Raw genomic sequence first — 12650 nt, 5'->3', positions numbered from 1 at the left:
TTCACCTAGCGGTCAGGCCATGGTTGCTGTACCAGTAACCATAGTGAAGCCTGTGATTGTCTCAACAGTTGGTTGCCTCCTGTTCATTTCTTATTTTTATTTTTTTTTATTCAAAATTTTATTTGGACATTCAAAAAAAATAAAAGAAGCATGTGTAACTTTGGGTATACATTACAAGTTTTGAATAGGATACATGTAGGTGAAATGAGAGCAGTACAGGTTTACATGTATAGTATCAACAAACAATAAAATATGTTTATTTAGTAAGAGAAAGTGATTCCAGAAAACATTGGATAGCTTGATTTACATGAGATAGTCATCAACTTGTGAAAAATGTATGGTGTATATAAATGTGTCTACCTTTTAGTAGAGATGCTTCTATCCACTCCATTTTGAAAAAATTAAAAAGTTTTACTTTAAAGAGATGAATGGGCGGGGGTGAGGAGATAACCAGTGTTGTAAGATACATTTGCCCGATAACCCAGCCAGGATGGACGCCTCCTGTTCATTTCTACATTACAGCAGCCATGAATTTGTGAGTAGAGAGAGTATTCGTAAGCCAAAAAAATTGAGACATTTTCTACTTTATATAAATGCATTGTTTTTATTAAAGATTGCTATGAAGTTCATAAAAGTATTGTTAAACCTCTGATAACTACCATAAAGTTTTAATCTGCTCTTATTACCATAAACTTGACAATCTCTCCATAATACTTATCTGGATTTGCCTCTGCTGTTTAATAGAACAGATGCTAAACAACATTAAGGAAACATCAGTCAGGCAATTCTTTGGGAGGTAGTATTTTTTTTTCAGCACTTTATCCTATTTTCTTCCTGTGTTGATCCTTTAGTAATCAGATTTCTTCACTATCGGTGGTTACAGCAGCAGCAACCCTGGCATTGTAAATTGTGGCAGTAATACAATCCGATGGTTACCTATGACCACTAGTAATAGACCACTAGTATAGTAATATTTTTGCCATCTCGATCTAGTATCCAAAAATAATACAAGTCTATATCCAGGCTGTCCCAAAGGTTGAATAGTTTTTGTAAAGGTCTTTGGCACATTAAGAAATTTAGGGCCCCAAATGAATGATCAATGTAATTTTTTTTAAAACCATTTTATTTCATTTTGTGTTATTAGTTGTATATTATTTGAGCATTTTATCCTATTGCTGAAATTATTGTTATTTATTCTACTCCTATAGATTGTTATCTCAGAAGTCCAAGGCTTGAAATCTGTTGCTTCAAACAGAATTGTTTATTGTACTATGGAAGTAGAGGGAGGTGAAAAACTCCAGACAGATCAAGCTGAAGCTTCAAGACCTCAGTAAGTGATACAAAATTTCTAATATAAATATCACACAGGTAAGGCTTCATAAACTTGGGTATTAGATTTTTCTTTTTTTTTGCATGTTTAAATGTAAGTTAAATGCTTATAAACCACTTGATATCCATTTGTGGTCATAATGAATTGGCCGCAAGATTTTATGGGCAGAAATGTACTTGACTGTTGCACTTCTGATTACCACTGCTATGTGTACTCCAGATACTCCTATACAATTTGACGATATTATGGGTGTGATAATATTTTAAAATAATTGGAGCTCCTAATGGCATTTAATTGGCTGATCTTTTTTTTTTAACATCGTTAAAAAATTCATAGAATACATTTTTTAAGTAGGTAAATGCTATTCTTATTTTGAGGAGTGCTTTAAAATACCTGTTAAATATTTTTTGGGAGTCATTTTATGTCCCTTTTGAATATATTTTTAAAATTGAAGATGTTCCTCCGACCTGCAATGTTTTAACACATGTCCCATCCATACAACATCCCCTATATTGTTCCACATCTTTAACCCTTATTCTGTGCTGGTACATGTACAGTAATTATTAGATCAGCTAGTTGAAATATTGCATAAGTAATCATTTAGGGGGGTGTCAAAGGGTTTCCAAACCAAGTCGCAACTCTTTTTTTACTTACAAAAAAAAAATCCTACAGAAATTAGCCCAGCTAAATTTCACGCAACCAATTAAAGACCAAAACCTCTGTGGCCATCCAAAGTTTTATTTTTAGCTCAGTGGGGAAAACATTGGTGCAGCCAATCGATTTTTAATTACTTTGTGCTTTTTGTAAATGTGGTCGTGATTAAACTGGAAGTCATTTTGTTGAAGCTAAACATGAGGGAACACACAATGCTTCTAAACTGCATCTCATCATATTTACAGTGTTCCTTGTTGAGATAACATATCAGCTGAATCCTAGGTCTTCTCTGCGTAGGAGTGTTCATTCATTGCATTACTTTTATAACCTTTGATGCCACTAAGAAATGTTTTTTTTTAAAATACGTACATACATGTGTTTCAGTCTACCTTGCTGTCTAGCTTTATAATGTTATGTATGTTATTGCCAACCTCTTTTAATGTAAATGTATGGTCAAAGTGTTGTGGTAATCAAGACTGACAAATATCATAGCTTTATGTAAAATGATCTCATTTTAGATGCTGCCTGAATCCAATCTGATGCAGAGTGACTCTGCTTGTGTTTATCGGACAACTTTGGAACTTAATAACCAATAAGAAGCTGTAATTTCTTATACTGCTGACCAAATCAATGTGTTCCTTAAAATATGGCAGCAACTTAATTAGGCAATTACATTTCATCTTCAGAGATTTAACTGAAGATGATAATGTTATTGTGGTTTTAGCAGAATGACAACATGACAAGTCTATTGATTTACAAAGATAACAAAGCACCTTATTAATCTCTTAGGACATAGATGATGATGATTTTTCTTCTGTTAAATGCATTTAGCAGAACTTCTGTAAGTTTTCTTTAGAAGCTACAGCATTACTGGTTGAATGTTAGTGCTTATTACAGATGATGCACCGTAGGTGCCAAGAGTTTAGACAGTCTACAGGGACAATTTATGTTTGTGGTTTATGTAAGTACATTATGTACAACAATAAATTTGCATCTTTGACCCTGAGCAACAATCTGCTCAATGGTTTATTTTTATCATATTTCATTCAAAACATTTATTCACATTTAGTACTTAAGGAACCTTCAAATCAACATTAATATGTAACTGGAATATATATCCCCACTACAGTTCCACTGAGCATTTTTCCCATTGGAATCTGGCTGAGCATACCATTTGTAGCCCTTGCCCTCTGCTATTGTGCTGCTACCGTATTAGATTATATTGTGCATTGTAACAATGTCCTCTCATCTCTCCACTTTATTCCGGTGTCAAAATTTGTTTTTATATTCCTTTCTTTCTGCAGATGGGGAACGCAAGGTGATTTTACAACTACTCATCCTCGACCAATTGTTAAAGTAAAGCTCTTTACAGAAAGTACTGGCGTTTTGGCACTTGAAGATAAAGAACTTGGAAAAGTAGGTTTTGTGGTAAAACAAATCCGTTATAAGGCATAAAGGTTTTATGTTAGTTTATGAGAAGTAATATTAACATACAGTGTTTACAAATAGTTGTTCTGGGTTTCATGAGTAGTTTCATGGTCATTGTATTTACATCCTAAACTTAGAATGCTCCCAGAAAAAGGCAAAAGTAACATATGTGTCTGCATTACTCCTGAAGTAATATATGTGCCTGGTTTAGTCAGTGAGATTTAGATTTACAGTGGTAGTAAAGTGTTCTAAAATTATGATACACCATCCATGGTGTATCCAATTTATTATGTGGAGAATTTTGTAGTATATGTGTCCAGTAGCCAGAGAAACTACTCAGAGGCGCAGCTTCACACCCCGAATCCAAAACGAGGTGTGGAACGCATATTCAAGATGGCCGCGAAAGGTTATAAATAGAGGAGACTCAGAACGAGGCTTGGACCACATACCCGGAAGTGCAGCATTGACAAGCCGCAAGAAAGCTGCTGCTATAAAAACCGCTAGCACACCACCTTACAGTTCAACTGAGGAAGCCGCTGATGTTGTTACATAGGCGGAGAAACGCGTTTTTGAACTGTACATTGTGCCCAGAATTACCGCTGTTACATCTACCCAAGTGTGGCTTGCTGGACTCTTATTGGTGCAGGAGTACCTTCATCATTACAGCTATCCGAAGCGCAACTCTAGTAAAGGCAGGGAAACTGCAAACCTGGCAAATATCTTCCCCATCCCAGGATTATAAATATTGGCAAGGAGTATCCATCAAGAGCGGGACTGGTAACTATAGGTGTTCTACCTCAACAAATCTGCACATTTATGCCCAAAGAAATATGAGCCATTCTTAGCCTTATAGCCACTTAAAGCCAGTGACTTTTAATTGTTATATGTTGTCAGTCTTGTTTGTCTGTGTGTTATTACAAAGTGCACTTTGAGATTATATTCATGAATTTCTTGTTTATTATTATTTTTTAATACATTTTTATATATTCATACATCCCAATTGGTATTTGAGTGATTGAGCACAGCTGTGCCTCTGAGTAGTTTCTGTGGCTACTGGCCACATATACTACAAAATTCTCCACTTGTCTCTGAGGCACACACCCTCTAATCATGGGCTGCAGCAGTGCTGCTCTATGCTATTCAGAGTTATACATTGTGATCTAACATCCTTATTTTTAAAGAATTCTAGTATATTGGTACTAACGCTTTTGTGTGACTTTGGTCACAAGTGTATAGGTCCAATTTCTTACGTGTTTGGAATGGGATGCAAGCTGCACTCGCTATTCCCAGTTTGGGGTGCAGTGGCCTGTGACCACATTGCTTAACAGATTAATTAACACTCACCATTGTAAACTTAATCACCTTTATACATACCTACGTAAATACATACATACATACATACGTGCATACATCTAAAATATTAAATTAATTAATGGGGTTTAAATTCATGGATTAAGCAATACATGTATGCTTGCAATAAATAAAAATAAGGGCACTGTGTAAAGATAAACAGTATGGCGTATATTCAATTGATGTAGAAAATGCCATCTTGCCAAAAAGACGTCAGTTTTCAACATTAATAGGTCGGAAGGGGTTCCAACCTATTCAGTGCTAGCTGTTTTTTTTATGACAGGTTGGAATGTTTCGACCTGTTGAAAAACAGGTGGACCGGTCGGAATAGCCCAAAATCCACCTGTTTTTGATACAAACACAGCCAAAACCTAAATTGAGACAGGGAGGATGGTGCCGGGTGAACAGCATTTTACACTATGCCGTCCTCCTGTATGCTGCCTCCTGTAACCACCCGCTGTGCTCACCTCTCCCACTGCCTCCCGGCTGATCCTTCCGCCGCTGCACTCACCTCATCCCCACTCCAGCCGGGTGAGCATCAATCAGCGGCCGAATCCGACATCCAGATTTGGCCGCTGCATTGAATTATGGATGCCAGATCCATTCCGTCAAAAGAATGTCCGAATGGATCTGACATCCATTGAATATACCCCTAAGTTTCAATCAATATTTAGGTGAAACAATATTTTTATCATACTGTATATCTACACCCCCCCCCCCCCCCCCCTGTAAAAAAAAATCCTTCCCAGTGTTCCTAGGCAGCCTCCAAGATATTAAAATGTATAAAATAAAATATATTTTAAACCATTAATTTATAAACTAGGTAATTAATATACATAATACATCAATATATGCATTTATCTGAACATAATGCAAAACTCCACACTAGTCCAGTCTACCTCCATGCTTCTGTTCCAGAATATGAATGTCAATGTCTGGATTGAAATCACAATTATCCCAAGTCTTCAGAAGTATGGGTGGTCATATAGAAATTGAAATGCCCTAACGCTTTCCTGCTGTTATCAAGACATCTTGTATGGGTGAGTCACTTGCCTCTAGCAAAATGTGCTCCCAATTTCCCTGTTTCTGATACATTCTCAGTGCACTAATTTTTGTATGGTAATTTCCACCTGGTCACCCCTGCTTCAGAGGTTTTTTGGGAAAATTGTATGAGCACAGCCACTATGAAATTAATTTTGCTTATACGTACTACAATTTGGATCAAAAAAGGTGTTTTGCTGACCACAGCCAGGTGCTTTGTAGAATCCAATAAATCTTTAATAAAATATCAAATTGACACTGACATAAAAAAAACAAACACAAGAAAGGGAGAGAAATCCTCTAATGTTGATAAAACAGGGGTGATCTTACCAAGATCAAGATTTAGAGCCTATAGGGATGGAATAGAGGCAAGGTGCAGACCAGAAGTGCACCCTGCCTGGATCCAAAAGGTTTGCACTGGGCAGAAGTCCCCCTGTGTCCTGGTAGATAGTCACTAGCTGCCTTGACATGTTTGGGGCTTTCCTGGTTTTACTTCAAAAGGCGCGGTGACTATGAGCAAGTAGCTGGGGTTATATATACTGTTGAAAGGACTTCTGGAGCTGAAGTCCCTGTTCGGGACTTCCTGTAGCAGAATTCAGGTAAATATTCATCACAAATACCTATCCTGGGTTATTGCAGCAATTAAACTATAAGTGATTAAAAGTGTTTAAAAAGCTTGAATCTCCCGATTTCTGGAAATGGAAATGCCCGATCGTTGATTGCTTCTGCTGTGGTTGGCAAATATGATGTCCGAAACTGGAAGTGTTCCGTTTGACTTCTGGTTTTCTTTGGCAAAATCTAATCAGCCATTTTAGGAGGTAGAATACAATCAAAAGGTGCATCGGCAGTGTCCTTTCTCCTCCATTCCATATACATGTAAAATAGTCAATCAATAGGTCAACACCAAAAGGTCAACATGCATTAAGTCGACACAGACAAAAGGTTGAAATGCAGTTGGTCAATATAAATAGTAACTTAGTAGTTTAGGCTGAAAGAAGACGCATGTTCATCAAGCTCAAACTTTTTTTTTTCCCGATTCCATTTTGGGTTAAATTATGATTATCGGTTGTACCCCTGGATTTTACAATAGATGCTTGTCCATACATTTACTGCCCTAAATGGCTGACTGTTTGTTATATTGTCCCCTGATATATTTGTACATGTTAAGCATGTCTCCCCATAAATGTCTTTTCTAGCATCAACATTCCTAATTTGGCTAATATTTCCTCATAGCTTAATGACTCCATCCCTTTTATTAGCTTGGTTGCCCTTCTCTGGACTTTTTACAGTTATATTGTGTCTTATATGTAGTGAGGAGTGTAGAATTGTACTGCAAGTTGTAGGTGAGGTCTTAAGCTGTGTACACACGGGGGCGATAGGGTCTGAAATAGCTGGAAATATGGTCGCTGGCGACCATATTGCCAGTGATTACCTCTGCGGCACCGCCGGCAGAGTTTCCTCTTCATCAGCGACCATCTCTGGTTGCTGATGAAAAGGAGAAACTGAGCAATATATTGCTGAGCAATATATCTCCCCCGTGTGTACGGGGCTTTACCTAGTCTCCAGGCTAGTATCTTTTTGGCCTTATCGGCTGCTGCATAACACTGAGCACTGAATCTGTTTGCTGCTAATTAGGACTCGTATGTCCTTTTCCAAATCTGATTTACCCAATTCTAGCCCACGGCATTTCCCATCCAACAATATTTGCCCTATGTTGTCTTTGTCTGATTCATTGCAGAATATCTTTCTACAATAAGGGAAGTAAAGGTGGTTGGTTTTAGTTTTGGAATAGCCAGTGTGTCAAATGCTTGTTTTGTATTTGCTGTATGAATTTAGAGGCTTTGGTGAAGGCTTTGTGTGCACACAGGCTGACCCGAAATAACATATAAGCGCAACACCAGCAAATTTTCTTTTACGGATCACATGATGTGATGATTTAGCTGGTGAGGGCTTGGGAGAAGGTAGAAGTTCTGTTCTTGTGTAAGGGGTTGGTCAACCAATGCCAATTGGTGGTGACTAGTGAGGAATCTACTGTTTGTAGTCAATGACAGGGTATCTGGGATATTTTATGGATGTGATTGTTGGTTGCACACCTAATGCTGTTTGATATTGACACTATCCTAAATAAACTACAAGCAAGCTGGTTCAGCACGACGTGTATATATTCAATTAATTCTGTGTTTTTCACAGCAGATCAAGGAGTCTTGTAAACAGTAGTCAAAGTTTTCTGGGAGTTTTTGTTTCAAACCGAAATTTTGCCTCTTTGTGTGTTGAAATACATACTGTGTCCTTGCTGAGTGAAGCAAAGTTTTTTGTTTTCCCTCAGACTCCAATATGAAAGAAATTATGCGGGCTTTGGTAAATGTGGCTGCTTTGCAGCTGGTAGAACAAGCTCAGATATTGCAGGGGCCCAGGTGGAAAATACTAAATTCTTGCATTGACCTACAGAAAATAATCTCAGATTACAGGTTGAGTATCCCTTATCCAAAATGCTTGGGACCAGAAGAATTTTGTATATAAGATTATTTAGTATTTCAGAATATTTTTATATTTCAATGATGTATATTGCATTAATGTTGTATAAACACATGACATACACACATATATTTATTCTACGATCCCCATGGCAGCCTTAACACTGGGATATTCCCATCCCCCATAGATTCAGACAGGACATTTTTCTCTAGGACCGCCCACATTGGGTATAATAGCCCCCTCCTTGCTCTCCTCTGTGTCTTTTTTCCTGTCTCCGTTTAGAGAAGGACAGAGTAGGTTGTTTTTTTTGTTTAAAGCAGGGTTACCTCTATGCAGTGGAAGACTGGATGGGGTGGCTCCCCGGGGAGAAGGAGATGCTAAGGTCAGTTTACTACCCTTATGCATTTATTCCTGCCTTGGTAGTATGGAAAGAATTGCGCTATGATGTGATGCACCATGGAAGATGTAATACGTACCGGGCACATGGCGGCATTAAAGCAGGCAGGACGCCTGATCAGTGGCCGGGTGAAGGAGCTGACAGACCGAGCTGGAAGCCGCGTCTGGGCGCTCCGGAGTACAGGCAGAAGGGGCGGAAGTTCGCGTACCACGTCACTTCCGCCCAGTAGCGCCGGAGGTGCGCCAGTAAATGCTTCCCCGCGGAAACAAGGGGAAGCATTTTTTGTTCCGCTTGGCCATCCTGAATGGGAAAAGCGGAAAGGAAAGGGTTATGGCGCCCTATTTAAAGAAACGCCAGGATGACAAGCATGTGCAGCTATTCTGGATATTCTCTGGAGGTTATAGCACTGAAAGCTGAGAGTCATTATGGATCCACCTTCACCCCACAAGCCGGTTGATGCCCCGGTGAGGTAAGCCCTTTGGTTTTTGGGCATTAGTTTTTTATTTGAACAAGATACCTAGTGTAGCTTTGTTTTTTATAGTGTGCCTGTTGCTGATACAGTTCATAAGAAGAAAACAGCAAAAAAGAAGTTTATAGAGACGAGATGCATGTCTTGTGATAAACTGTTTGCCTCGGCCCAGAAGAAATCACTATGCGATGAGTGTGAGGATGGGCAGAGAAAATTGGACAGAAAGGCGGAACAATCTGAGTTTCTCAAAGATTTGATGGCATGGATGAAAGACTCATTTGTCTCAAAAGATGAATTTCTGCAGTCAAAGACACCAAAAAGATCCAGAGCTCAGGCAGAGTTCAGTAATGAGGAAGGCTCAGCTGAGGAGGTAGAGTGTCAGGAGCCAGAGAAAAACTCCACAGATGAAGGGGAGTTAGAGGAAACCTGAACCTTTAATCTAGAATTAGTTGAAGGTATGCTGAAAAATATAAACAAGGCAATGAACTACAAAGAAGAAGCGGGTACGTCAGGAGTGAAGAACCCCTTATATGAGGACAGAGCGAAAAAGGGAAGAACATTTCCAGTCCACACGATGGTTAGGGACATGATAGCTAAAGAATGGACGAACATGGACAAGAAATTGACACTAGGTAATCGAGTCGATAAAATGTACCCATACAAAGACGATGAGTTCTTAGGCTGGTGCTCTATGCCGAAGGTAGATGCTGCGGTGGCAGAACTTACATCAAGGTCCACTATCCCAGTTGAAGATTCAGCGGCTTTTAAAGATTCAATGGATAGGAAGACCGAGAACGCCTTACGTAAGGTCCATTCGGCTTCTGCAGGGGCACTTAAATCTACAGTGGCAGTGGCATCTGTCTCAAGAGCTTTAAGGCTATGGGCTTCTAATCTTCATACTGACATAGAAGATAGAATATCAAAACAATATTTGTTAAAAAGTCTTGAAGTTATGCAGAAATCAATAGACTACCTATGTGAGGCTTCATTAGACTCGGTGTCCTTTTCAGCGAAGACCATGGCCGCTGGGGTCACGGCGAGAAGAGCACTATGGCTCAGACCATGGAGTGCGGACGCCAACTCTAAGAATAAACTGGCAACATTGCCCTTTGAGGGGAAGTTCTTATTCGGGTCTAAATTAGACACGATGATTCAGAGGTTGTCAGGAGGAAAATCGATTCGGCTCCCACAAGACAGGAGGAACCGATTTCCTTACCCTACCTCGACTAAACAGTCATACAAGGAGGCCAAGACGTACAGGCCAGGCAGGCCATACTACAGAAGAGGCTCCAGCACTTCGAGACAATCCTTTCGTCAGCCCTTTCGTGGGCGATTCCAGACTGATAGAGGAGGAAGATCATGACTATCTCCAGAAGATGGAAGTAGGAGCCAGGCTGTCACTATTTGCAGAAGAATGGAAATCCACCATAACAGACAAATGGGTGTTGGGTATAATTCAAGAAGGCTATCGCATAGAATTTGCGAAGTTCCCAGCTCACAGCAGGTTTATGAAGTCAAGGGTACCAGAAGATCGACAGAAAAGAGTGGCACTCTGGGAGAAGATAGAACAGCTATTGGAACTGAAAGCGATCGAGAAGGTACCACAGACCCAACACAAGGAAGGTTTTTACTCCAATCTCTTCTTAGTGGAGAAAGCCAAAGGTGGGTTCAGGACCATCCTGGACCTAAGAGAGCTAAATTACTTCATAAGTAAGATAAAATTCAGGATGGAGTGTCTGACTTCCATATTATCAGGCATAAGGAGAAACAAGTATCTAGCCTCAGTAGACCTAAGAGATGCGTACTACCACATTCCAGTATACAGAGGTCACAGGAAGTTCCTAAGGTTCTATGTGGCGGGACAGCACTTTCAGTTCACGTGCCTACCATTTGGGCTGAAGAGTTCCCCGAGAGTATTCACAAAGGTACTGATCACGTTAATGGCGGAACTAAGAAAGAAGAAAGTCCAGATATGGCCATACTTAGACGATTTGCTAATTGCTGGGGACTCAGCGGAAGAAGTGAGGCTGAGTGTAACTCTTACACCAAAAACGCTGAGAAGACACGGGTGGATCATAAACAACGAGAAGAGTCAGTTAGGTCCTACCAAGAGGATACAATTTCTGGGCGTCAGGATAGACACCAGAGAGTACTCAGTGGCCTTGTCAGTAGAAAGATGTATGAGAGTAAGAGAGCTGACGGAATGGATCCTACTAAAAAGAAGAATTCCACTTCTAAAAGCAGTACAATTATTAGGAATGATGGTATCGTGTATAAAGATTATACCTTGGGCACAGTGGAACTCAAGACAGCTGCAGTGGTATCTACTCCCGCTGCTGAAAAAAGGTTACAAAGACCATCATGTTATACAGTTACCGCAACCAGTGAGAAGATCCCTGAAGTGGTGGACGGAAGATCTGGAGAACAGAACCTCCAGTTTAGAGAATCCACACTTCCAAATACTGACAACAGACGCCAGTCTGTCAGGATGGGGAGCTCATCTAGGCGAGTCATCAGTTCAGGGGAAATGGTCTCAGGAAGAGGCAAGGAACTCCTCAAACGCAAGAGAACTGCAGGCAGTTTGGGAGGCGATGTCTATGCTCAGGATGAAGATTCGAGACTCTCATCTCCGAATTATGACCGACAATGTGACGGTGGTGTCCCACATAAACCATCAAGGGGGAACCAGAAGTCAGAAGTTGATGAAATTATCAGAGAAGATCATGAACTGGGCGGAATTGAATCTATTGTCAATTTCGGCGGTTTACATTCCAGGCAAGAAAAATATAGTGGCAGACTTCCTGAGTCGCAGGACGATACTACCTGGAGAGTGGGAACTGAACCAGGAGGTGTGAGAGATTGTGAAGAGGTTTGGGGTGCCGGAGGTGGACCTGATGGCCACAGTCACCAACAGAAAGGTGAGCAAATTTTGCTCAAAGTTTTGGCATCCTCAGGCAGAAGCATTGGACACATTTGCAATCAAATGGACATTCAACCTGGGTTATGTTTCCCCCCCCTTCCCAGTAATACCCAAGATACGGGAAGACCAGGTTCAGGTGATAGTAATACTACCTCGCTGGCCGAGGAGGGCCTGGTTTACCAATGCCCTAAGGATGTCGATGCAGCAGCCTTGGAGACTGCCGAACAGACCAGACCTGTTGAGCCAAGGACCACTGTTGTACCAAGACCCAGCAACATTGTGTCTAGAGGCATGGAAATTGAGCGGCAGATATTGAGAAAGCATAATCTATCACCGCAAGTCACAGAAATGATGATGGAGGCTAGGAAGAAAGTATCTTCAGCAGCCTATTATAAAACTTGGAATAAGTTTATTACCTGGGGTGAATTCAAAGGGGACTTTGCATGTATTCCCACGGACAAGGTGTTACAGTTCCTTTTTGAAGGGTTTCAAATGGGTCTAGCCACAGCTACCATCAAAGCACAAACATCAGCTCTGAGTGTTTTATTAGACAGACCTCTGGCAGAGGACAAAATGGTCAAAAGAT

At 40.2% G+C, this 12650-nt stretch overlaps 1 protein-coding gene across 10 annotated transcripts in view; it reads left to right on the top strand.

Annotated features, from left to right (window-relative positions):
• CADPS2 (calcium dependent secretion activator 2) overlaps nucleotides 1-12650 on the top strand; it is a 547338-nt gene that overhangs the window by 105234 nt on the left and 429454 nt on the right. For all 10 annotated transcript variants that reach the window (XM_083182838.1, XM_083182837.1, XM_083182844.1 and 7 more), the window contains exons 6-7: nucleotides 1209-1330; nucleotides 3289-3400. In XM_083182838.1, coding sequence (XP_083038964.1) covers nucleotides 1209-1330; nucleotides 3289-3400 — 234 coding nt within the window. The remainder of the gene's footprint in view (nucleotides 1-1208; nucleotides 1331-3288; nucleotides 3401-12650) is intronic.

This window comes from Crinia signifera, chromosome 4, assembly GCF_055691185.1.
Source record: "Crinia signifera chromosome 4, ASM5569118v1, whole genome shotgun sequence".
Taxonomy (NCBI): Eukaryota; Metazoa; Chordata; class Amphibia; order Anura; family Myobatrachidae; genus Crinia; species Crinia signifera.
Note: the sequence above shows the minus strand (reverse complement) of the source record. Positions and strands in the feature narration are given on the sequence as shown.